This window comes from Ursus maritimus, unplaced genomic scaffold, assembly GCF_017311325.1.
Source record: "Ursus maritimus isolate PB19 unplaced genomic scaffold, ASM1731132v1 scaffold_26, whole genome shotgun sequence".
Lineage (NCBI taxonomy): Eukaryota > Metazoa > Chordata > Mammalia > Carnivora > Ursidae > Ursus > Ursus maritimus.
The window spans coordinates 26,885,116-26,912,596 of record NW_024425119.1 but is presented as its reverse complement, the minus strand read 5'-3'; the positions used below and the strand labels follow the sequence as shown (position 1 = coordinate 26,912,596).

Below are 27,481 nucleotides of genomic sequence, written 5' to 3'. Positions count from 1 at the left end.
TATCAGTAGGGATATTTTATGTACTCTGTCTTTTTATGTCCTGGGTTAGTAAGTCAAGTACCAGAAAGTGAATTTATATGCAACTTGTCTGCTTCAAAATTTAAAACTTTGAATCTTGAACTTGAGTTCAAGATGCATATTTTTGGTTGTTGAAAAATTACTTAAATCTGAGCTAGAGGACCTTTAAAATTTCATCATGCCCTTTAACCTAGTACTTAAGTCCCTCCCCTTCTGTTTGGAGCTCTATTGCAAACCTTCTGCAAGCCAGAGTGAGTCACCCTTTGTCAGCACTAGCCAAACTGGATCACCGTGTGTTCACTACATTATGGTATGATGCCGGAATTAATATCCAGGTATTTCCTTATTGTAGTTTCCCCCCATTTTTGAAATATTTTTTAGTGGTAAAATCACCTTGCCTTGTCTTAACAGTAGGAAACAAACTGCTTTGGATTTTTTGGTTTTCTTGTGGTTTTTTTTTGCTTTAAGAGAAAAGAGAATGCACAAGACTCATTTAGAGTCTCCATCCTGAACATTTGGACTCTAAGTAAAATGACAAATATAAATTTCTTTGTCCTTTTACGATCATGTACCCCCAAATAAGCCTCAGTTCTTCATATTTAAACTTCTTTTTCCTCATAGGAAAACTATGGCAGTCTTTGAATATCACTGTTACATTTGCTTTTGCTCCAGGTGGAGCTAAATTACTGTATGAGATTGGATTTCTTTTGTATTTTCATATTAAAAAGTGAATGAGTGATGCAAATTGAGCAGTTGACTCAAGTCTATAAAACTGTCAACAGAGTTGAATGTAAGATTGTAATCAGTGAAACATTTAAGTAGTTTTATCTTAGTAACTCCTAATTGTATTGGATATTTATCAGAAGGAATTAGATTAACAACTCTTCCAAATATAATAACTCATTTATGCTATTTTGTGTAATAATTTTAAGGTAAAACTGAGTAGATGTGGGGGAAAGTATATATTGATGAAAGCTACATACTAATGTAGACCTGCAGCAACAACTGATATTACTATAAAACACTTTAGAATCTTTTCTGTTTTCAGGCAGTTACGCAGATCAACTTGGTGATTTCTTGTATTAGACTTCCCTTTAATTTCTTTAAAGTAGAATTGATACAAGTTGCCCAACCTCACATCTCCCCACCTGTTTATAGTTCCAGGTTGGAATCAGTATACCAAATAGAGTAGGGAGACACCTAAATTTTTTGTGTACCAGAATAGGGGTTTCTAGCTGTTAAAACTCAATTAAGCATCCTTTGCCATAACTATCTCCACTTCAGGTCACTACTGTCTCTCAAACCAATTACATCTTAAAACCAGCTAGTTATTTCATTAAATTAAAAAATATATATTTACAAAGTCATCTAAGCAGGGAGCATTTTCCCATACCTTTATGTGGGCATATGGGACAACCATTACTTTTGTTTTTTAAGATTTTATTTATTTATTTGACAGAGATAGAGACAGCCAGCGAGAGAGGGAACACAAGCAGGGGGAGTGGGAGAGGAAGAAGCAGGCTCATAGCGGAGGAGCCTGAGGTGGGGCTCGATCCCATAACGCTGGTATCACGCCCTGAGCCGAAGGCAGACGCTTAACCGCTGTGCCATCCAGGCGCCCCGACAACCATTACTTTTTACTACAGACAGTTGTTCATGTTCCCAGAACGTAATTACTAGATTTGCAGTTCTAGAAAAATAACCCTGTGGAAATTCACATGTTTTTCCTGTGAACTTTGAAAATTACTGATGTTTTTGGAAACTTTAGGTTGATCTACTTTGTTATGTCTATTGTAAGATAATACACTATTTGGGTATTAGTCCCTTCTCAGATCAGTCTGTTTACCCCGAGATGCTAAATCAGCTGTTGGAATGAGATGTTAACTGGAGGTGATGGTGTTGGGTTAGTATAAAATTAGTAAGTTATATAAGAAATGTTTTTTTCTGAGTTGTATGCCCATCCGCCTCAACTTTTTCTATTAATTGCTTTAGGTGGTGACTGTTTTTAACTCTGAAATATTCATTACTGTATCAGGTATGTTGTGGGGGAAAGAATATAGGGGATACCAAAACTTCTTTTTAAACACAGATACCTTTTTGTTGTACTTACCATCCATCCGCTTTTCCCCAAAAGTAGAAGATTCTTCTCGTTACATTGTAATTGTGTGTATTAGGCATTCAAATAATTGTTAAGTGGTTTTGATATAAAATAATTAGGGATTTTCTTTCATACCGATACCTCTTTTTACTGCTTAATTCATCACAGAACTGTGCCATTTCTTTAATGCCACAGATAAAACATGCTTCAGTGTGTAAATGTAACCCTATTAATGGTATCAGAAAACATTTAAGCATTATGTATCTATGTGTTAAAATTTATACTCATCTAGTAGTTTCTTTGGAAAATTCTATCATTTTTCCTCAGGGGAGGGAGGAGATCTGTAATAGTCAGCAGTTAAAGAGACAACACTAGAAGAAGAAAACATTTTTTTAATTCAAACTTTAATCAAAAGTCAAAATGAATAATTGATCAGTGGAATTTATGGAATTGGTGAAACAATAATCAAAAGATAGTCAATTCTTAGAATAATTATGTTAGAATAATTATGTTTTATCCAATCTCATTGAATTATAACTTGATTTCATTTTTATCATATCTATAGTTTGTATCTCAATCAATGTAACTCAGAAGTATCATGTAGACATCTCAAACTAAAGATCACCAAGTGCTTTGTTTCAGAGCTGGGTTGTCTGCCCTGGAAGGAAGTTCCCAGACCTTAGATGAGATTGGAAAAGATATTGCCCAGAAGAGTTCCCCCCAGATGCCCTTTATGGTGTTCAGAAAAATCTCAAGTAATACCGGACTAGAAGCTGCCCTCAAGCCCTGTGCACTGCAGCTACGTGCACGCGCTGAGTTTCTAATTATTCCGGAAAGTGAGCACACACATTCCTTACCAGTTTATGCTTGTGTAATTTTCTAGTAGTTGTGATTATTTTTAGTTGCTTAGGCCCCAAATACTGTATTTGAATAATATTCCATGTTTTAACATGAAATGCTGCAATCCAACGTATACTGATCTCTCAAATGCGAGGAAATTCAGGATAAGTTATGTTATTAATATAGGGATTTGAGAATAAATACAGTTTTTACTAATTAATTAATTGGTATTATACATAAAATATTTTTAAATAAACAAAACATCTATTCTCTAAACTGACAGTCACTTAGTGAAGTCCATCCTCTTCTGTACATTGTACAGTTAACATTGCGCAATTGGAATGATCAAGATACTAGCAAGTCCTGGTGATCACAGAAGGGTCATCTTCCCCATTTTGCAGAAAAAGACTAAAACTAACATTTACATTTATATTTAAAATTTTGCTTTCCTCGCTGGCAAAGATCAGGGGACTGTGTTTTTAAGATTCTAGCCTAGTACCGTCCTCCCATTAGTCACTCTCACTCTGAGGCCTGAGCAAAATAAGCTTAAATATAAGGAGTTTGGTGACTTCAGTGAACAAAAAGGAAACTTAAGAGAAGGTTTTCAGGAAAATGGGCGATTCAAAAGATTTAGAAATAATAGTTTTCAGATTCCAATTATGAGAACTAATTTTACTTAAAAGCATAATTGGTCCCAATGCAACTACACTTGAGCCCTCATTCTATACATAATTATTATTATTATTTTAGATTCAGAAGTGGGTATAGTTGAGGGAAGTGCTAAATGTGAACCCACTTTTCCAATTCCCCCAGCCTTCTTCAGTCAGGTCTTCATGGTATAACACAAAAAGGAAGCTGAGATTTCAGTAAAGAATTACTTCTTTTACAGTATTTCTGAGGATGAGAAGATCATTCTTCCTCAATTTAATCTTGATTTTAAACCTTTATACTGGGTACCCCAGAATGGTTCCAGGGTTAGAAGTGCCTGCCTTTAGCACATTTCAGCTTCTATCATGTGTTCTTCCATGTTCATTGAGTCAAAATTAGTCCTCTCGAGAGAAAAAAACCTAAATATGAACGAATAAATGTACTTTGGTGTTTTATATTCAAGGGCATAGAATAGAGTGTTAGGAAGCAAACTGGAAATAATTTTTCCTAAGATATGCATGATTATAGGTTAGAATAGGACTTTCCTTCTCTCACTGAAATAAAAACAATATGTAGGTAAGAAACAGATGAAGACAACACATTTGACAGGTAATGAGCTTGGGCATATTCGTTGTTACTTCCTAATCTTGAGAACCACAGTTTGCTGTTTTAGAGGTATCCAAAAGGTTCCAGATAAAAGGAGCTTGACAAATGTTCTTAGACCTTAAGCGTGCTGGATGCCCTAAAGTAGGAGAGGAATTTATAACAGAAGCTCACGATGAAGAACCAGACATTCCGAGCCATCTGAGATCTTGCAATGAGAAGGCGCCAGGCGATGAGAAAGAGGGCAGTATTAAAGAGGTAGTGAATATTTCGGAGCCTGGGGAACAGATACATAGAACCAAAGTTAAAACAGCACCGAAGACCCAACTGTGTTATCTGAAGCCTAAGTGTGTTTTTCCCTGGTTGTGACCAGCAAATTTTTAGGTGCTTACAGGTATGTGGCATGACCTTATGACCTTTTGATTTTTATAGCTCTTCCACAACATGCCTTCTGAATAATCAGATTTCCATAGTATTCCCCTGACTGGTTTCTCTTTCCCATACTGCTCCCTACTTTAACCGATCCTACAAATCTGACAAACATAATCTTTCTTAAACATTGATCGTACTGCCATATCACAGCTGGTTCTCGTTCAGTAGAAGGTAAGTTCTAAAGTTCCCAGCCTGCTCTTCAAGGTTCCTCTCTGTTTGCAATTTACTTTAACATGCCTATAATCTCTGCATTAAAAACCCTTTGCTTCTACCAGAATTCTATCAGACTGTTCTGGTCCTTTGTCCCTTACTGAATAATGACTGACAGAAATTTAAGGCAGTTTAAGGACTTGAAGAATTGTTGAGTGATCTGCCCATGTTAAAGAGCACAGTCAGGTTTCCTGTTTTTTGGGTATTCCTTATATCACATTATGACAGGATGTGGTAGGAGAAACAGAGAAACTTCGGTTCAAATCTGGTGCCTCTACTTCCCATGTCTTACCAGGGACAAGTTATCTTCTTCGAGTCTAAATAGTTCTTGGATTAAAAAAACCCTCATAGGGGTGTGGTGAAATCTAAGTGAAACAGTATATTACAAGGGGAGTGTATACAAGGAAGGACCTGTAATATAGTAAATGCTTGGAAAATGTTAATTCCTCCTCTCCATTGCTCAAATTTCATGTCTGATATAAAATCAGATACATGTGGTAAGTGCTTAATAAATATTAACTGATTATGCTTACCTTTTCAAATGTTGTTTTGCTTCTGGGATCCCAGCCATATCCTCTTTCAGTAAGTACTTCTTAACGCCTAAAACATAATTTTCAATGTATTCCAACCAGTTCAACTGGCGCACATCGAAGTTGAATACCTGAAAGGCAAGAAGAAGTTATGGATCACCAGATTTTCACTGCTGGAGGCAATCACCTTGTCCTTTTGGTGAAGTTTCTTTTACATAAATGAGTGACCTTCGGTTTGAGAGACGGGTTGGACCCCTCGAAAGGAGATTATTTGAGCTGTTATTTCAGAGGCACTGACAATATGCGTTACCATTTATTCAGAAATATTTGAACATAGATCAAGCACAAATATTTGACTTTTGGGGAGTCTTGTGAGGGAAACTTGAACAGGCATTATCTGGTGAAAGCTAATTTCATTTCAAGTAAGTAGGGATTAATTATTTTTAAAAGTGATGGAATGACTTTGGTTAGGGACCAAAACAAATCATGCTGCTTTCCTTTTCCATTCTTAAATTTTGGTGGTGTTTCCTTGGCCTACCATCTGCTCCTACTTCATCGTGCAGATTAAGGTAAACTGTGGATAAGCAAAGCCTTAAGGAAAAGTTTAGCAGAATTTATATTCTGTATTTGCTTAATGTGTGCTGTTAAATGAAGCCCTTCAAAACCATTTCCTTTAGAGTTAAGTGGTAAGAGTTAAATGCTTCTCTTGGAACACTAGCGTATTTCTTCCTCTTGGATACAGAATGCCGTGGAACCAAATATTCCCTTTCACTTTGCCACCAGAAAGCTGAAAAACAAATTCCCTACTGAACTGCAGTGACTTGGTAGGATCTTGTAGACTACACACAGATGGACATTCTATTTTCTATTCTTTGACTTCGTATTTTAATATTTTCCCTAGTTTGACGTTTTACTTCTGTTTTGTTCTTTTATTATATGTGTTTGAGTTATTTCCAATCTTTGTGAGGTAATATGGAGAACTGACAAAGAGCAGATGAGATTAACAAGTTCCAGAAACCTTCACAGGCTTGTCCAACAGCTGAAATGCTTTCCAAAAGTAATTCTGTATCACTTTGGATATGTTTGTTTTCTATAGCAGTAAATATTACTTATCTATATAAATAGAAGCTTTTATTTTTATACTATTTCACATTTCTAAGATTTCAGTGAGGCCCTAGTTTGGAATCCTCATTTCATAGGGCGAATCAAACTCAAGTCTAAGCCAGAGTTTGGCAATTATATCAAATTATTCAGGACTATTACCTTTGCTAAGATATTCTGAAAGCATATGTTAAGTCCATAGCAGATTTGATTTTTTTTTTCCACAAACTTTTTGGTTATTTTAGGTTAAAATAGTAAAATGTCAAAAAATGAAACTCTAAGCTTATTACCTTTTGAATTATTTAGATGGATAAATTCCATGGAGAGAATGCAATAAAAATAAGCCTATATAAAATTTGAAGTTAATTTTAAAAATAATTTACAATAGCTTGAGCTTTCTTTTTTAATAAGCTACTTTGATCATTATACATTTCAAACAAGTGCTTAGGATAATTTTGTCTATACAAGGTATGTAAACATTTCTGAAAATAGCTCTATTTCATGTCAGGTTTAGGGATACTCAGCAACTATTTCAGTTAAAACATCCCTCTAAGTCTCACCTGTGTATTTAATATTAACACTTACGGTGTTTGACTTTGCAAGTAACCCTTAGGTTCTACGACCCGAGGTAATTCTAGGGCTTGGATTTGAATCCTGCTCTGTGAGGCTGGAATGTAGGAGTAAATTCCTTAGCTGGCAAGTGAGGCGAGCTATGGCCTTCTAATGTTTCCTTCTTAGTGTGATGCTGCCACGTACTAGATAAATCAAGAAATGCTTTTTTCTTTAAAGAAAAAAAATAGATAATGTCAATCAAGAGAGTGAAAACTTCGAAGTTTAATTGAAAACTAAGGATATGCTCAGGGAACACATGAGTCCTTGAGAAGAAAAAAGCTAGGAACATGTACAAAGTATGAAAGATTTGTATATTTGTGAATTTCAGAATATGCAAAGATTTCAGGCCTTAATGTCTGCCACTGCCAAGAAGCTAATGTAAAGAAATAAAGGTACTGGTGTTAAGCAATTAAAGTGAAGGCCTGTCTTGAGAAAAGTCTGAATTGTTGCAGACAGGTCATTAGAGGGAGAGAGAGGCTATCTGTGCTGTCAGTGTGCTGGAGGGAGGGAGGGAGGTCTTAGTGGGATGCACGTGTGGGGAGGGGTTAGCTTTAAAAAGAAGAGATGCAGAACGATTTTGATTTGACAAGAAGAGTGCATGTGTTTATGAGCAACAAAATTACAAGTTTTTCATTGAAGTCCTGTGTTGTGGGGTTAGGGAAAATATAGAGGTTTGTTGAAAACAGCCACCAAGGGAAAACAGGGATTGAAGCAAAGTATGTGAAATGTGACTGCAGGATAGTGAGGATCAAGAGCCCCGGTCTCTTACCTACATTAACTTATGTCCTGCAATTGTGTCAATAGCATGGACTGATTTTCTTAACGAAAAAAATTCTGTGTATATAACTAAAACTTCCTTTATTCATCAGCTTTCCAGGTCAAATAATTCTAAATTGCAAATGAGCAAGGTTTTCCTGTTGGTGGTCATCACTCTACTTACTCTCTGATCTTCAGGACTCAGCTCAGACATCAGCATTTCTGTATTGTACGTGCTCCATTCCCAGCTCCGGTTGACAAAATACTCCAGCATGGAGACGTTTCTTAAAAGCCGATTCATGACCTTTGTCATCCTGGGGAAAAGATCGGACAGGAGCAAGTATCAGCACACCACTGATGGCTATTTTCCTGTTACTCTATAGGATGTATGACAAATTACTTTTGAGAAAATATTAAAAAATTTCCTTCTTCTCCTTCCCCCACTTCCTCATTAAAGTACGTATTCTTTTTTCTCTTTCCACACTAACACTCTGTTGAATGAAGCAGGGGATAAATCTAAAGGAGTTTGTTCTATTGGTCATTTTAAAACCACCAAACTCCTCCTCTTCCTCTTTGCTACCTTCTCTTTCTCAAGCATAGCAAACATTTAAAAAACCCAGCCTGATACCAGAAAAGAACTTACTAGGTGATAACCCACTGTCGGGCACTGTGCCGATACTGTAAAAAATTATTAGCTCACCTCGTTCTCATAGCATCTCTGTTAGGTAGGTATGTGTCTACATTTTATGAATGGGCAAAGTGAGCTGAAGATAAAGTGACCATGATAATATAAGCATCAAAAAGAAAATTCCAACCCAGTTTTGACCAACCTGAAAAAGCCTCTGCTTTCCTAATCTCACCACTCTGGGTCCCATTACTTCCAATGGCCGGCATCTTCCTGTCCTGTGGTCAGGACGTGGACCAGCTCTGCTGGGTGAACTTCCCGCCTTTACAGCAATTTACAGAAAATTTTCATAGGTGCTCTTATTTGATCCTCACAGGTAGTAAAGATCTATATTCTTTATCTTCATCTTACAGAAGGATTAACCAGTTCAAGGTCACAGCAAATGCATCAAACTAGATCTTCTGGCTACAAATTAGATCTTCTGGCTACAAATTACTTCGGCCTGTAGAACATTTATCTTAGGCCAGTTTTAACAGTAGTGATTACTGTAGTTGACCCAGTAATGACTCATGATGCTATTTTGGGAATTTGGTCATATTTCTGGTCAAATCCTAATGCCCATCTACCTAATGACTTACAAGGAATTTCTCTCATTGTATTATCATGGGAAATTTTTAGGCAGAAAGAAGATAGACGTGTTGTTCCCTGATACAAGCATCGTAAAAGCGTTCCATTTGGCTATTACCATCTTACATTTTTGCTATCAACTGAATATTTACATCCCCCTTCCTCTCCAAATTCATATATTTAAACCTATTCTCACCAATGTGATAGTATTTGGAGAAGACTTTGGGAGGTGATTAGTGCCCTTTATAAAAGAGACCCCAGAAATCTCTCCTGGCCTTTCCAGCATGTGAGGACACAGACAGAGGACTGTTCAGGAGCCAGGAAGCAGGCCCTCAGCAGACGCTGAGTCTACCAGCACCATGAGCTTAGACTGCCCAGTCTCCACAACAGGGAGAAATTACCCGGTCTATGACATTCTGTTACAGCGTCCCAAATGGATGACGACAACCTATCCCTCCTAACTCCTAACAATCTATCCCTCTGACTCTGCTGTCATTGATGTGACTTCAAGAAATTTAATTTTTAAAAATAATCATTGTAGAATGATATCCTATGTACAGGAATATATCAGCATAATAGTATTTTTTCTTAGAAATAATGCATTTATTATTTTCAGGTACAGAAGGTCGTCTTAACACATAAAATGTAAAACCCATAAAGGAAAAGAGTGATTCATTTTTTTCACATAAAAATCTAAAACTTCTTTAGTAAAACAGTGACTATTCTATGCCCTCTTACATAAAACCTTATAAAATAGGTATGATTACTGTCCCTTTTTACAGGTGAGGCAATTAGGTATTAGAAACAGTAATTTAGGGCTCATATGGCCCTTGACTTGGTGAAGCCAGGATTTAAATGCGCAAGTCAGACTCTGAACTCCATGCTTTTAAGAAAACCTACATTGTAGGTAGTCCCCTTGTATTAGAAAAAGCTTCATAAAGCTATGAGATAAGAAATTGACTTGGAGAAAATACATTAAGTATATATTTATGCACGTAAATATGCATTTCTGTAAATTAATAAGGTCAACCCAATAGAAAAACAGGTGAGGCGCAGAGGCAGACGACTCACAGAGGAGACACTTTGAATGTCCAATGAACAAATGAACGCCCAGCCCTCCAGCAATCAGGAGAGTACAAATCAAAGTAACAGATGCCATTCATTGCCATTAGTTTGACAATTCAAAAGATTGATTTTTCCCCCCCCCCCCGCCAAGTCTTGATGAGGGTAATTAAAAACACATTTTTACCCCGCTGTGCGGATGTGGTAGTGCAAATTGACAGAGGCTTCCTTTAGGGCAAGCTAGCGGTCGTTGCAACATCCGGGTAGCCTCCCATCCAGCAATCACACTCCTCAGCATCCTCCCCAGACCCAGCGGTAGGTTCTAAAAAAATGCACGTGCACTGATATTCATTACCCCATTGTAATGGGAAAAATTAACACTAGGCAGAATGACTTCGATTTTCAAGGAACATTAGTGAAAAAAGTTGGAAAATGTGTAGGCTTGATTTACACACACACACACCTCAAAGCAAAACTATATATGTCTATATATGGTTGTAAATGCACAGAAGGTTACACACAAACATACCCGGGAAGGGAAAGAATCTAAAAGGATTCTAGCATTTTCTGCCATAAAGATGATTCTTAAAATTCCTATCACAAAAGAAACCTGCCTGTTTCCCACAAGTATTACAATTTAATTTCTCACAAAATCCATAAAGGTTTTTGTTGGCTCCCTTCCACCTTTTTTCTTTTCTACTTACAGAACTTTGCTCTTTATCCAGGTCTTCTTACAACCCTGATAAATGTCGAAGTCTTCAGCATGTCTGCCTATAATGTTTGGTTTTCCTTCTTTACCCATCTTTAATAGGCCCCATACAAATATTTTCCCCATAGCCACAGCGTCTCCTTTTCCCCTTGCTCAAGAACCTGATGATTATGGAGTTACGAGCTCTAAATAAGTTCTCTGAAAATTTGGGTGATTGCAACATTGCCTAAGTTTTGGCCATTTGCTCTGCTAATAAGGATGGAAATTAAACATGCTGAGAGGGACTTCCTCCTGTAAAGAGGAAGCAATGCTATTCGTGCTTCCGATGCTTGCTTGCAGGGATTGCCTTTGGTAATTATAATGACTCTTCAGACACAACATAATATTCTTCAAGCAAGGTGGAGAGAAAGGGATAGGTCCTATGTCACACAGCTAGATGGCGACAGAGCTGCCTCAGCCTAAGCGCATTTCATTCTACCTTGTTACCTTTAATTTCTTTACTCCCCTCTAGATGGCAGTAAATCTAGTTCAGGTTTCTTCAGATCTTTCCTCTTTTCCACTTCTAGACTACTTTAAATTCTTCCCTTAGCTTCTACTTCCTATTTGTAAAATTGGTGTAATGAGTACATCCTCTCTGGATTGTGAGAATGCAAACGAGATCATCCCACATCGTCCGTGTGTGTGTGTGTGTGTGTGTGTTACCATTATTGCACAATTTTAAGATTACCCAACAGTTTAGAAAACCCCAGACTTAGAGTCTCAGTTGCTTTGCTTTTTCGGTGGGTGATTGCTTGTTTAATTCACCAAACAAGTTTCTCAACATTTAACTTCCTTTATTATGATAGAGGATTTTTAAGGTTGGGGTCCCATTGGGGCTTCTCATTACTACTGCTTCAGTTGGCCCAAAATTTATATAAGATTCAGTTGTCACCTTCAATCCCCAGATCAAAGGAGGGCTAAGGACTTTGGGGCCCTAATCTTCCATGCAACAACACCCTTAAAGCAACTGACCCGGCTTCTCACCTGGGCTTCCTTCCTGTGAGCCGCAGATAGAAGTCGTAGATGATGGCAGGGGCCCGGTGGCTGACAGCATTCCAGTACTGGCTTGTGATGGTATTGGTTGTGAAGTCTGCGTTTGGCCTCCTAAAAGCTCTCTCTAATGGGACTTTTTCAAAGGTTGCCAAGACCTGGAATCCTGGGGAAAAAATAGAGTACTGAGTCTCAGAGCATATACGCCCACGGTAGTGGAGGGCATTTGCAATAGGTTAAAATGATAAAGCCTAGTGATTGCTGTGTAGAGTCAAGAATCAATCTCTGAGAACAATATTAAGATATTTATGCCAGGCAAGAGGTCACCTACAAAATCAAATAACGAGAAAGGGTTACAAATTGGGTCCTTTTCCTGAAATCTTTATCTAAAACAACTTCTTGGGGAAATAGTTTCAATCAATACAGTGAAGTATTGTTCAGAAAAACTTAAATCCATCATTCGGTTCCCAGGTTATCTAGTCTATTCTGAAAGTCCCAAGACAGAGCCTGAGGACCTTATTTCCTAGGTAGGATCATTAGTTGTGGAACCATCAGGAAAGTTTCTTCATATTTTACTTAAACCTTTAAAGAGGTTACTTAAAGCTTCATAAATGTTTAAGTGAAAAGAGAGTATCAAGGCGGAATTCTCTTGTGCTGGTTCACTTTAGATACCAGTCTTTTACTTCTTTGGTATTTCTGCTTCTCTGGGAATATGCCAGACTCCATTGTCCATCCACTCTTGTTTCCAGATTTTTTTCACAATATTTTTTATATTATTATGTAGATAAAACCTAGATAAAAGTTAACAAACTTTTAATGTACATTTGTAAAATAATTCTTTTCAAAAGACATTAATTCCAATACAATATTGATTTTATCTATGTAATATTTTCAAAGAATATACCTAAATTCATTATTCAATTATGATGAAAATATCAGTTACTATGGGAATATGATTATTGTCCTCCTTAAAGTGTATTACTTGGAAATTATATAAAATATATATACCTTATACAGAAGAGATACTCAAGAAACATCTGACCCAGGAATCTGGACTCTTTCCTCCCAGAAGGATTCATATTCCCTTTTAGGAATCACTTCTGGAACGGGTACTGCACATCCAGCAGGGTCAGAGACCTGTCTTCTATTTCTGTTTGAGCTACCACCCCTCCATACGAATTTGAATAGATCTTTTACTCTCTCGGGGCCTCATATATAAAATAAAGCAAGGCCACCAGATTATTTTTAAGATTACTTTCAACTATGACATCGTATAATTTGATAAACAGATAAGAGGTTTCAGCATGGAAGAAGACTTTCGAATTTCAGAAATGGAATTTACATGTAGTATCTTTATTGAAGAGCTTAACATATGTTGTTTGCTTCTATTAATGCCTCTTTTTATGAGTGATACCTTAATCCTGTTACTGAGGTAGAGGAGATTTATTTTTATTTCCAAATGTTTTCAGAATTATTTAGATAGATGATCTAAGTAACTGGATATATGATCTAAAAGAACTTTGATGGTAGTGGATCACTTCATTTTTACTGAAGTAACAACTTTACAAATAGAGCAGCATAGCAGAGTGCTCCGAAATGAAAATCAGATTCTAACCAAATTAAGTGCATGTGATTTTTTTTCTATATCTAGTACCTAAATAAAACTAGATGATCTAAAAGTTTCAGATATTTGCAGAAAATCAACTCCTAAATTGACAAAGGAGTACAAGATTGGTTAGCTAATTTTCAATTACATGCAGGATTAATTACTTCCATTCAACAAGATACTTTCGAGGTTACACTTACAGCTCACTGTATAAATCGATGAAGAGTATTACTGACTCAATAACCTAAATCTACTCTGTTATTGAAGATCTCACAGTGTCAGTGATGTAGCCAGGGGACAAAGGACGTGGGTGTGGGAGCAGCCCCCACCTTAGCACGAGGGGCATTTCCTCACTGACATTACTTAGAACTGCTGACTTTTACTTGGTTTTATCTATTTTTAAAATCTTTATAGCCAAAGGACCCCTTATTGCTTACAGTCATGCACATTATTCCCACTAACCCTCTTTCCTTGATGTTCCACAGTGCATTCTAGTTAACTTTTATGCATTTATAATTACTAATTATTTTATCTTTTACTTATTTTTTGTCTTTTTCTCCCATTAGACTCTAAGCTCCAAGACACATTTTGTCACATTTTTGCCCTGTGGTAGACGCTAATACTGAGTGGGCAGATGCTAACGGTTATGTAGTTACCTCTCTACAGGCACTTACCCATTTTGCCCCAATTACAAGGATTGAGGTTACCAGATGTACAGTGGTAGATTAATGTTGACTTAGGTCTGGAAAATGAAATAAAAATTAAATAAATACAACAAAATGGAGGACGAATGAAAGAAAGATAAGGAAAAACAACATGTCGGCAAGGATGTTTCAATAATTCCCATAACTATCTTTTTGTTCCTTCTCTGGGTAAAAATGCAAAACGGAAGAAGGCGAGGAAAGTGTGTGTGTTTGTGCATGTGGGTATGAAAGAGATCTCAAATAAGCTGATGTATTTAGGGAGCAAGTGGAGGTACCATGACAATGAGAACGTAGATCATATTGCTAACTTTTGGACATGTTTATTGGGCAAAATATAGGTTATGTTTTCTTCTAAGTCCAGTTGAGCCCTGCTGTATTGGAAAACATCTAAATGGCTGACTTCAAATAAGAAAAATTTAATTCTGTTTGCCATTTACTATCAGAGTCAAATATACAAACAACCTTTTTTTTTTCAAAAACCCCCCCCCCCCCCCCGTGGTGATTTGAACTTTTGGTCTATATCAGGAAATGAGCAGTTGTATAAAATATAAAAAATGCCCTTATTTCACCCACTTTTATCTCCTTTGCCTTAAAAAAGGGAGGTTTATTTTAGATTACTGAATAGAAAGAAAAGCTTTTTAGGGTTATCAAGAATTTTATGCTTAAATGATTTAAAGAGTTTGTTACCATATACAAAATACGAAGCAGTGTTTACAAAACGCCTCCATGCACACATGACAACATATTCGGAACTATGTAAAATATTGAGACCAGTCCTTTCTGACATTAGGGGTCTTCTACAATCAAATGCATATATTTTGAAACTAAACCTAACATATTCACCCTCCTCCTCACCAAATCTTTGAAAGCTGGCTTCCGCATGCGCACCTGTGAACTGCGGTGTACCATCCCACAGCCAAAGTGAGATTGACGACTGTATCAACGGGAATTAAATCTGCCACAGCCATCGGAGTAGCTCTTATGGACCGAAGAAACCCTTTCCCAGCCTGCACAGGAAAAAGAACATTAAATACTGAACCAAGTTTTAAGTAACACCTGGGGCTAATACTAATGCTGTAATAATAGTTCATACTGCCTCACTGCTTACTAGGTTATCGGGCTAAGGTTGACCTCTCTCAGCCTACCCAACCCCCCAGCCAAGTCCATCTCAAATGCCAACATTTCCAGAGGTCCTCAGGTTCCTTTGGGGAGTGGAGTTCTTCAAATTGGTGGGAGGTTAATATGTTTAATTAACAAACACCAAGAATAGTTTTCACATTTAAAAATTGATTCATAAGGTATCTTAAGAACTAAGGTTTCCTAAATTTCCTGTTAATATTAGTTCACCATTTTATTTATTTATTTATTTATTTATTTATTTATTTATTTATTTGAGAGAGGGAGGGGGAGAGAGAGAGAGAGGAACAAAGAACGAGCAGGGAGGAGAGGCAGAGGGAGAAAAGCAGGCTCCCTGCTCAGGGGTTCGATCTCAGGACCTCAGGATCATGACCTAAGCCAAAGGCAGACACTTAACTGAGCCACCCAGGCGTCAATTTACCATTTCTTAAGTGATGTCATTTTCTGCTAGTTCTCACTAACTTAGAAAAAACAGTAGATCGTAAAAGTTTAAGGAACATTTTTAAAAATTAGTAAAATTCTACCATTTTACAAACAATCTTTTATTACTTGGGAAAAGGCCACCAGTTTTTGTTAAGTATCTTCATTTACTTTACAGATGTTATATAAATGTAAGAATTGGGAATTATTCACATTAATAAATAAGTCATACCAACAAATTAGTAGGTTAGTAGTCATGTTTACTGATTTTATGAAATTACTGATACCCTGCATATTTCCAGCATTCATTTGCAGTGGTTAGCCCTTTCCTATGTCCCTATGTCCCTAATTTCTACTTTCTTGTGATTGATTCCTCTTCCTTTGTATGTAAGAAACCAGTCTGAAAAAATTTTAGAAAATCTGCATCCATGTGCCACTGTGTAAATAATATAATAAAACTCACTCTGGGATCATGTTAAAATAATTATGTTCCAAGTTACCAAATGTTCACCGCAGCTAAGCTTTAAAAACGAAAGAGCTGAAGGCAGGTAGAGAACAAAAAGAGAGGGGCTGCTAGAAAGAAATCAGAAAGAATTTCGCTGCCACTGTCTTTGACAAGTCGTCATAATTCACTCTTAGGTTTGTATGTGAGTTCACGTGGGACCTCGTTCTGAGAGGAACAGAAGCAGTCTGAAGCATGGCATTTCTAATAAGATTTAAACTCCGGGAGAGAACTGAATTCCCATCCACTGTCCTGAAGAGCAGAGAGGCGGTTCCGGTCCTGTAGTGCTTCAGCGGCACCGTGAATGGGGTCTCGCCTCCCGTCGGCTGGATCGGCCCTCACGGCGGGGACATGCCTACAGACGGCTGCGGACCAAGAGGCACCGCTAACTCTTCTCCTTGTCTGGGGCAGGAGTACTGGTGAGAAGTGTTTTCTATATCCACTAGTTTTTATATGCGACAAATTTGTTCTCATTGGTGGTATCTGTCGAGAACTAGTGATTGATATATTTTTATGATACATAAGATTTCTACCCACACACATCAACTCTTGAATGTGTCTTATAATCAAGAATCGAATAATCGTTGAGAACGTGATTTTTGTTGCATCCCCAATTTGCTGTACTAATTCAAGTGATTAATAAATAGCGAAAAGGAGGAAACACTCCCATCTTGTGGTAATCAGAGGGAAATGCAGACATGGTCCTTGATGCTCAGATTTTCCAAAAATAAAACTCCTCAATAGTAACTGATGATATCCCAGAACCTCTGTTCTCCTCATAGTAAAATCTACACATAATTAAAGTAGTTCATCCTGCCTCTATTTCCCAAGCAGCAAAATAGAGATTAAGTGGCTTCAGTAGTAGTTACTAAAGTAACATTTATGGCTTTGGATCAACGAAGCTAAACCAACACTACACATCTTATTACCATGCCTCCGCTACGCTTCAAGGAGTTACTTCTCCATTATTATACCTACCGCAATAATGAGCCCACTAGGTCCGTTTAAGTTATCAACCCAGCCCTAAAAGAAAAACATCTCTATTAGTTACACATGTCAGAAAATCGTAATACATTCACAACGTCTGCAGTCTGATCTTAGTAAGTTTCAACCCGGAGCCCTGAGACCCCAGCCGAGAGAACAGTCTACCCACTATATCTAAGATCACAAAGATCAGTGACAAAGCTCTGGATATTTCTGCACTTGTGCAAGAACGACAATTCTGCCAGCACCTTTTTTCATAGGAGGAGTCATGGGAGTTTCAAGTTGCTTTATGACATCTTAGAGATTAAATTGAACCTTGTCTTAATACCATAACTTGCTAACCAATTCATTAACCATCACTCTCCTTCACCTCAGACCTGATTTTAACTCTCCAGGGGAACACTACATATCAAACATGATTTGTAGGAAGGATCCATTCCTGGAAAATCTGAAAAGTCATAGCACCCATACTCTATTTGTATCAGCTTGCTCAGAGATGTTTGGGGAAGACCGTGTTCTGAAACAGTTGGAGGAAAACGTCTTCTTGAATTTGTCTTTTAAGCCCTAAGCAAGTCAGCTGACCTTATTATGTCTGTTTCTTTATCTGTAAAAGTCAAAATGGGTGTGTAAATAGGAAAGGAGGGAGACAAGAGATGGGGGGCTTAATGTTTGTTCTCCTGGGGACCAGGCGCTACGCGAAGCACTCCTCGTACACGGTCTCATTTGGTTGGCTCTCCAAAGTGGGTCCAGTGAGGAGACTGCTCAAGAGGCCGCATGGCAGTAAGTCATACAGCGCAAACGCTTTTGGCCCTAGCGCTTCACAGAATAGCTTCAAAAAAGGTGGCCTAATTCAGTGTACTTTCAAATGGATATAGCCGTATACAGATGCAAAAATTAATTATTCCTAAACTGAGAACCTTCTGTGAACGTTGTGATTCTTATTTACCCTGACAGTCGTTATACTACCAGTTTGGCCATCAAGAACATTCTGGTATATTTAAACTGTAGTGGGGAAGCCAAGAACTAAAACTATGCCCGATGGGAATTTTCAGACTAGGGTTAACGAGAAGTGAATTTAAGATTGCCCAACTCTAGGACAGGCAGTGTAACCCTTCAGAAGAGCTTCAGGCTGGATAAATCTGGAACCAAACGTGGAATTTTGTCCTAATAGAAGGGGTTCATATTTGATTTGCTGCACTCAGCTATACATTCTGAGAAGAGAGAGACACAGAGACAGAAGGAAAAAAAAAAATAAAGGACCTCAGAAAGTAAATGGGCAAGAAGGACACGGGTTTGGAAGCAAAGCAAGGAATCTAGGCGAGCGGGCTTACTGGGAAAGGCTCCTGCCATGTCGCTCCCACGATGGAGGGCCTTATGATGGCAATGTTCATGTTCCCACTCTCCTGGTGCACCACCATCTCTCCCAAGGCCTTGGTGTACGTGTAAGTATTGGGCCGATCCCCGATCAGCTTGGGTGTGATCTCATCAATAATAGCATCGTCTAACCACCTAAGGATAGTCAGAGTCAAAAAGAATTTTAGTAACATATGTTAGACAATAGGAAAAAACAAAAAAGAAAAGAAAGAAAAAAGAACAAAACAAACTAAAACAAAACACAATCAAACAAAATTTTCCCTTTCTCCCTTGAATTCTGGAATCCAGAACAGTCACAGGATACCAAGGCTGAGTGGGCATCTGTCCAAATCCCACGCACTGAATGAGCTCTTGGCTCAGCACCGCCGGGCCCGGTCTTACCAGTTGAGTCCGACTTCCTCCCACCTAGATTGATAAATTCAACAGCCACGCAATCTACTGCTTTATTACACATGAACTCTAATTATCCTCAATTATTTCTTCTCCAGCTGACTCACGATGTGCACCCCTGAGGACATCTGTGGGTGCCAGCCGTGCCCCGTAGCATGCCACGTGCGGTGTTCGTGGAGCTCAAAGACTCTCACCCCACGTGCTTCAGGGGTGTTGCCAGTGTTGCCCAATTCACACCTAGCACACCAATTTCGCACCTTTAGCTTTTCACTTTTAAAATTCCGTTCAGTGCCTCAACAAACAAAAGCAACGACATTTGGCAGACTTACAACCTGTTCCAGCAAATCTATGAAATGCATTTTGAAGCTATATTTACAGTCTATGGTAATAGCTTGGTAATTATTTCCAGAGATTGCCCACGAATTCTGAGGCTCTCTAGTAGCTATTAATAGTCTGTCGAGAGGAGTGATTGTAGTCCTCTGAAGCAGCTTTAATAGTGATTGCTGAACACCTCTACTTACAAAAAGACATGTATCACGAGTAACGGAGTTACCATGACACCCGCCTAATCTCTTTTTAAAAGATGTCAGCACCCTGTTGATAATCGCAAAGTCTATCTGCACTTCTCGAAGAAAGCAATAAAATCATTGTCCAGGAAATATTTAGTGTTTCTCTTAACTGGCAGATCTATTTGGTTAACCATTTGTTATAATATAGTTTTTTAAAAATTAGGCTACCTAAATATGTTAGTGTGATTTTTCTAATCGATGTGCTTGGTACATTTACTCCTCCCTTAAAGGACGGAGCTCACACTATTCTGATTGTAGACAAATCTTGGCTCTTACTGCTTTGCTCCCATGACAAATTATTGAACATTTACGATGTGCTTATGCCGATAACCCTTCAGAAACACAGCTCTCAATTTTAATAACGCTCATTTGACGTTGGAGTGGGACGTGAGCTCTGTCTACAATGTTTTGGTTTTCCTTGCTTTGCTGCTATTAGTGCTGAGTATTTTCAAGATACTCAAATGCCTTTTGATTTAAATTGAATAGGGAAAGGTCGAGAAGTTCCTAGAACAAAAGCAACTCCCAATACTTAGAAAAATGGAAGATTTTCTAATTATATGGCCACCTGAGGTTAGGGATAAAGCGTGTGGGATAATGCAGGCACTTCTCCATTTTATGATGATGTTACCTTTACCTCATCTTATTTGATGGTCGACCGTGGATTAACTAACCTAAGACCATTTTCTTTCACCTGCAAACACACACAGATTGCAAAAACTGGGTCAGGAGAAATACAGCTTGATTTCAAAAAGGCTGTAAAGAAACACATTCTAAGAACACATCAGAACGTAGCCCTGCACTAAGATGATACGTCACGTGGCGGGGACCAGCTGTTGTCACTGACGTTGGTGAGCACGGAAAGGGTAACACTTAGAGGCTTTACCAAGCCCGGTGAGTTAGCTTATCCTAGACAATGTTGGCTTTGAGGCGTCTGGGCGGCTCCGTTGGTTGCGCATCTGACGCTTGGTTTCGACTCAGGTCATGAGCTCAGGGTCGGGAGATGAGCCCCAGGTCGGGATCCACAGTCAGCAGGGAGTCTGCTTGAGATTCTCTCTCCCTCTCCCCCCAGCTCATGCTCACACACTCTCTCTAAAATAAATAAATCTTTTGATAAAAAAAAGAAAATGCTGGTTTCATAGGTTTCTAAGAACACAACTGCAAAAGAAGTTGCAGTGCTCTGTAAATGGCTCGCCTCTCCTACTTGTGGCTCTGCCTATATTCCACAGAATTATCTTCTCGATTCCTCAGTTTTTATTGGTGAAAAATGGCGATCATTATAGCTGTTCCAATTTTCAGGTTATCATGAGAACAAACAGGCATATTCACAACTGCACTTAAAGCTCTTTGATAAAGCAAAATGAGCCAATAAACCGAAGGCATTTTTATGTTTGGTAAAACCACCAACGGGCATGTATCTACAAAAGCAGTAGTTGGCTTTAAAATATCTTTTCTGACGTAGGCAAACAGCCCAGGGCCCATCTCATCCAGCCACTTCCTGGGTTCAAAGAGGACGTTGGTGTAAGAAGCACACACATGTGATGGTTAAGTGATACTCTTCTGGGGACCTACAACCAGTTCATGCTCTTCTTTACCAAAGTCTGATTTGCTGCTGTCTGTTCTCAATTTGTTGTTAAAATAGTAAATAAGTTGGCATGGAAAAAAAGACACTCTATAAATAAAAGTACATTCTATAAATTTATAGATTTATAAATTTACATAAAAATATATTCTATAAACTTATTCTATAAATAAAAGTTAATTCTAAAATTAACCAAATGCTCTTCAGGTTACCTGAGATGTTTTGAACCCATAGGTCCCAGATTCTAAACTTCTACTTACATTGCTTCAAGAGAGGCAAAAAGTTAGTGAAGATTTTGGAAAGCAATGTACACGCAATTTCCTGTAAATGTTACTGTCTTTTTGGGGGGGGGGCTGAAACTTACTGAATCGACCTCCTAATAGCATTCATAATTTAGGTATTTACTAAAGGAAATGGCAAGAGTAATAGGTCTTTCCTCCTAGTTTTCTTAGGCGACAAGCGGGGCAAGACGAGCGGCGTATCGGGTGACGCTTTCTGCGGAGTAAGTACTGGACACGTGGCCTCGTGGCATGTTTGCTCTCTCCTTCTCCCAGCTCAGTTACGTTCTTCCCTTGATTCTTGCAGCGACCACGCGGCAGGTTCCTGTGTCAGTTCCCGCATGTTATGAGTCCCAGAGAGCGGGGGTTATGCTGCTTCTCTCCGTGTCCAAGTCACCTTCTGCGCCCCGTCACCTGCTGCCTTATTCGGTCCGTGAGGACTCTCCCGCACACAGTCTGGACTGGCCAGTTTGTGCTCTGAATAACGTTTTGGGAAGCGGAGATGGACACCGGCAGGAGAGCCCGGGGGAACTCAGGGCGAGGTGGGGTTGGAGGGAGACTGTGGGGAAGGAAGGGAGGGAGGGGATGTGTTTGTAGAGAATGAAGCAAAATTGGAAGTGAGAATATCCAGTTGGCTGTGACGACAAGTGTTGAGAAACTGAAAGGCTGCATGTTGCCCAATTTCAACGTGGCAGAGTTGGCTTCGGAGCAAATTTAAACTTTGTACGGGGGAGAAGGGTGTACCCGTGCCTAACGCTCGCGGTGAACTGGCCTCTGCACTTCCCTCTAGACTTCTACTGAGCACCTCTTCTGGTCTCCAATGGCCTGATAACGTGAAAATCATGCAGTCTGTCTAGGAAACAGTCTAACCTGGCTCTGACTTGTATTTAAAGGCTGGGAACAGTGAAAGTGCACAGAATTTTCAGGTTTCTTCTCAGCTGCTTGGATGTCATCTTAAGCCTATACAATCCACAAATACCAAAATGAGTGTTTTCCTTTCCCCCGGAAGAGATGCACTTTCTTAGTGTTAACAGTGTGCTCTTCACCAGGCGAGACTACTTTCCGACATCTGACCTCCTTTCCTATTTCTGCCACAGCTGCTGCCGTCAGTGTTTGAGCAAACACACCTTCTCTTTTCCACATTGTGGACTAGCGGTGCTTCTAGACGCCAGGTAGCTCCAAGAGCCTGATTTTTAGTAGGTACAAATCTATCGGGAACTTTTCACCGATGAAAGCCTCTAGGAATGGAGGGGCCGAGCAAGGACAGTGGGGAGGCCAGGGCGCATCGGTGACTGGAAGATGAGTGACCCTCCTGTCAAAGGAGAGCCTTAAATGAAAACGCACTTTGAGGCCCTTTTCCCCAAACTCGCCTGCTCGTCAGTGAGACTTACGTGGGGCCGATGACAAAAGTTCAGCTCCCTGGGTGCCATCTTAGAACCTCCAAATCAATCCTTAGGGGTGACAGCTTGATCACCTTGACTTTTCACCAGTGGAGTGGTGATTGTTACGCTCAGGTAAACAGGGGGATCAGCAGTTTGAGAGGACGCCACTCCACAAATGGTAGCCTTGAACCCATTGGGGTTCGCCCTCAGAAAGGCATTGCTTCTCGGAGTAAAACCTTCAGTAGACTTGAACTTTGAAGGACTTACATCCCTGGCATTAGAGATGGAATCTGATTGATTAGACAGGTGTGCGTAAGCCCAGGTGCAAAGCAGTTGCCACGTCCCATTGGTTTTTCTGTCCACGAACAGAGAGGTGTTTTTTTGTACCTGTTGCCACACCCCAGTTCTAGATCTCCACCCCATCACATGGCAGTCATGGCTGTCCCTGCTTCTCGAGACTGCCCATGTGGGTCCACCCCCCTTCCTCCTTGACCTTACTAAGGTTCCTAAAGCCCACTTTCATCCAAGTCCCTTTTTGATGAAAACAAAATGGAATCACCAACCAACCAACCAACCAACCAACCAACCCAAACCACCCCCTACACACACATACTTGACCCTCCCGCTGTGGATCCCCATTGCCTGTAGAATTAAATACAGTCCTCCGCACGGTATTCAAAATCTCAGTATGGCCCCCGCCCATCTTCCCGGCTGCACCTGTAACAGCTTCCCTCCATGTAACACCCCTGCTGCCGACGTGGACAGACGGCCATATCCACACGTGCCCCCAGTTTTCCTGCTCCTGTGGCTGTGCCTAGCATGTGCCCTCGTTGCACCTCTCCACACCGCGCCTCCTGTCCCAAGTCCGTGTCCTGTGTGTGCCTGTCTCCACAGAGCCCCTAGACCACCACCAACTCAGTCTAACTTGATAGGTCCCCCTTCCTCTACACACTCCACATATAATGCTACCCTGTTCTACTTTGTGTTTTGTTGTGAGCTCCTTGAGAATACGGTCTGTATTTTAAGAAAACACCTTCTAATCTCTCACACTGCCAAGTATGCGGGAGTACCAAAAAGAGCCATGTGACCAGAATCATGTGGCCATGGAGAAAAAGAGGTCCCTGTAACTTATTAGCTGAGAGGCTTCTGAAGAGTTACTTAGCCTCTCGGAGCTTCTGTTCCTTTATTAGCGCAATAGTGATGATACATACTAGCAACCCTACAATATTATGGGAAGGAATGGAATGTCTGTGAAAGTGCCCTTACTCACAATAATTGCTCAGTGATGATTCATAGCTGTCCCTCCCTTCTTAATGCATATTTACTAGATTGATTTACTGCTAAATAAAGCAGTAAATATTTATGGATCCACTTTTCTAGTTTCTGACTCTAGTTATTTCAAGTTTTTATATAGGTGCAAAAATCCTTTTCTCCCGTCTCTCCTAAGAGGAGCTAACTTGGCCTGAAAAAGAGGGAAAGCAGCAATCTTTCCTGGTCAGTTATGTGCACTCTAAAAAGCATTCTACTTGAGTCGCTATTCTGGGAAACTGGAATTTCATTGGTAGTCCCTCATCCGTTTACACACAGGAGTTTCTAGGGGTAAAAATCCCTAACTGCAGAAGCTAGAAATACGAAGACAGAGAGATGGGTAAGAATGGTGGCACCGATAAGAAGCATTAACTCCCAGTCGAAGCTATTATTATAATGTGGTTATACTAACATGCTCGAAGTTTATTCTGACACAATCAAATTTCCTCTTTCAGCCACGGCTCAGGACCAGGGGAACTCTGGAAGTTTTCAGATACGGGCTGAAGAAAGGGAGCTGAGGCCTGGCAGTCTCGAGCTGTGGGAGGACGGAAGCAGGGTGGGCTGAGGCGATGGGGGAGGGCTGGTAGGTGTCGGTTTGGGTTCACAGGTCCAGTCCCTCTGTGAACAACACTGAGCGGCGTCATTGGGTCTATGCGACTGAAAAAGGTCCTCGCAAAAACTGCGGACCCTCTTTCAGTTCCCAGAATGGGGGCTCCATTAAACCGGTTTCTGGGGAAAAGAAAGGTTTAGTTTACTTTGTCACGATTGATCTTTTTTTTTTTTTAATTCTTTCCCCCCAGCTTTACTGAGGTATAATTGACAAAATGGTAAGACAGCTAAAGTGCACGTTATGATGATTCAGTATACATATACAATGGGGGAGGACCCCACCTGCCCCTCCCCATCTAATTAGCACAGTCACATGGGTGATTTTCTCGCGATCACAAAGCCCAGAGCACGGCCTCAAGATCCTCTTGTAGTCTAACACCTGGTTCCTTTCTAAAAGATGAGGACCCCTGGAATACCAAGAACAATGACAGCTCCTAGACCCCTGGAGGCCACCATTAATAAAAACTTTCAAGAGGAATAGAAACCTAAAAGTCTCAGAAATTCATTTTATTTTAACCACAGGTCAATTGCAAAATAGAAATCAGAGAAAACATATTTTCTTAATTCAAAGTAACTAAATTTAGATGAATTGATAGTAATCAGAATAACTTTAGTGCTGTTTGTTAAACCTTCAGAAAATTCCATCTGTTACAGGGGTTGTCGAAACCGTCACAAACAATGGTGAGCTGATGAAGGGTTGCTAGGCTTTATTCAAAGCATGATGCCAGACTTAACACAGGTTTATTAGAAGTTTAAGAGGAAAAAATGGGCCATCGGAAATAGGGATAAGACGGGGCATCTAGGTATTTTACACATAGGGTTTCACATCCCCAACTACAACAAGCTTGCTCTGGAATTCTGCCGTCTATCCTCACGTTTGTCTAAGCCAACCTACCAACAAACCTCAGCCGGAACAGTGTGAACAACGGTCACCTCATTCCATCAACAACACTTCATTCATTCAGCGCGTATTCGAGTCCCTACCACGTGCTGGCGCTGAAAGCAAGAACGAGCAAGAGACATTCCCTTCCTTCGCCAAACTCATTGCCAATAGAGGACACAGACAAGCAACCGGATATTTCGAACAACCTGGGGAAGAGCAATGGTAAAGATGGGCACGGGCTCCTATGGGAGCACCAGGGAAGGCCGCTTCCGCCCAACGGCTTCCAGAGGAGAGCTCCGACACCGGAGTAGGAATTCACCAGGGAAGCAGAGGGGGAGGTAGTTTCTAGAAACGGAACTGTCATAAGCCAGGGCAGAGAGGCCTGAGGGAGAGGACTAATGACTTCAGTGTGACTACAGCGCACACATAAAGGGGGGCTTGATGGACATGAGGCTGGAAAGGTGGTCCTGAATATAAAATTCTGCATTAATAAATTGTGGTTATGACATTTCCCTGTTTAAAACAAAAACAAAAACCTTGGTTCCTTAATTGCATGCAAAATGTATTCTGTTGAGAAAAAATTTATTTCATTTTTAGATCTGTTTGGCTGTATATTTTTCAAAATAATTACATTCCTTGGGGAGCAGTAAATGACAGACATGAGTTTTGTACAAATGCCAGCGACGGTTTGATCATAAATCGTGTGGCGATCCCCTGCTTTCACCAGGGGACGCGGAGTGGGGAAGGATGGTAAGTGCTGAGCACCTGAAGAGAAATCAACTCCTCTTCTGGGAGGTGAGTTTATTCTCCTTGGAGATCAAGGGGTCCTGGATCTGGACTAGAGTCTGGACGCAGTTTGAGAGGGCGGAAGTGCTACAGAGGACCTGGAGAAGCCCCTCGCTGGGGGTGAACTGAATCTTCATCTCCTCTCTTCTCTGGCCAACCCTGCAAGACTTCGGTACTGCTCACCTGATGCTGTGATCTGTCAGGTGCTAGACGGGTCAGCAGTGGAGTGAGGCTTTGGAATCTCAGCAGCAGGGCCTGGAATCAGAGCGGGTCTGCCCCTTTCCTGAGCATAGCAAATATGTGAGCACCACGGTGACCACGAGACAGCTAACCAAACTAGGAGAGGGCAGCTAACCGAAAACAAATCGATGCCACCTGAAAACACGCTGAGGCTTTCCACACCCACTCTCTGTACCGACGTGGGGCACCAGAGCGTCTCTTCTCCGACTCTCCCGACAAGCTGCGCGCTCGGAAGGTTGCTTTGCATCACTTCAGCACATCAGCGCTTCCTAGCGACTTGAGGCGACCTCCAGGTCCTTTAGATGACTTTCATTCTTCTTTGTCCCGGATACTTGAAAATGACAGGTAAAAATATCTATTCTCAGAGCTGTAGGAGATAAAAATGTTTGCCCTGAAGGAAATGCACTCTTGATTTAGCTAAGCTGCATTTTAAGGAGTCTATCTTAAATAGAGATACAGTATTACGTGAAATTAAAATCTGACAAATTTCATGGTGAAGTAGTTTATTTTCTCTGCCTTAATACTTTTTTTGCAGTTTTTTTTTAAACACGATAAACTTGGTAAATTGAACAGAAGAATGAAGACGCAGAAAACAAAAACATACTTATTCTGAGACCAGGGCCACGTCCTAAGAGCAAAGTGGTTCCTGTTAGTAGGCAAGACGAGAAAGATGCTAGCCCGTTATTTTTCCTCCACAACAGGACAATGAGGAAAGTGTATCGCAACCTCCTAGACCAAGAGAGCCGCACGTTCTGCCAGACCTGGGAGGACTTCCGCTTACCTATGGGCTCTTCTTTCGTAACCTTTTGATTAACTGCTATGAAACCCTC

General features: G+C 40.0%; 1 protein-coding gene and 1 long non-coding RNA gene across 5 annotated transcripts in view; one reads left to right on the top strand and one right to left on the bottom strand.

Moving 5' to 3' along the window:
* Nucleotides 1-1,548: 1,548 nt before the first annotated feature.
* On the top strand, nucleotides 1,549-26,960 carry LOC121105408. The gene is made up of 3 exons (XR_005837890.1): nucleotides 1,549-2,053; nucleotides 16,407-16,688; nucleotides 21,751-26,960. It is a non-coding gene; the product is annotated as an uncharacterized LOC121105408 (long non-coding RNA).
* Nucleotides 2,502-27,481, bottom strand: part of FAR2 (fatty acyl-CoA reductase 2) — a 135,174-nt gene continuing 110,194 nt past the window's right edge. For all 4 annotated transcript variants that reach the window (XM_040642287.1, XM_040642286.1, XM_040642288.1 and 1 more), the window contains 8 exons: nucleotides 18,585-18,762; nucleotides 17,248-17,292; nucleotides 15,099-15,217; nucleotides 14,181-14,248; nucleotides 11,895-12,066; nucleotides 8,033-8,162; nucleotides 5,383-5,510; nucleotides 2,502-4,484 (listed from right to left, as the gene is read on the bottom strand). In XM_040642287.1, the coding sequence (XP_040498221.1) occupies nucleotides 4,322-4,484; nucleotides 5,383-5,510; nucleotides 8,033-8,162; nucleotides 11,895-12,066; nucleotides 14,181-14,248; nucleotides 15,099-15,217; nucleotides 17,248-17,292; nucleotides 18,585-18,762 (1,003 nt within the window). In that variant the 3' untranslated portion in view covers nucleotides 2,502-4,321. The remainder of the gene's footprint in view (nucleotides 4,485-5,382; nucleotides 5,511-8,032; nucleotides 8,163-11,894; nucleotides 12,067-14,180; nucleotides 14,249-15,098; nucleotides 15,218-17,247; nucleotides 17,293-18,584; nucleotides 18,763-27,481) is intronic.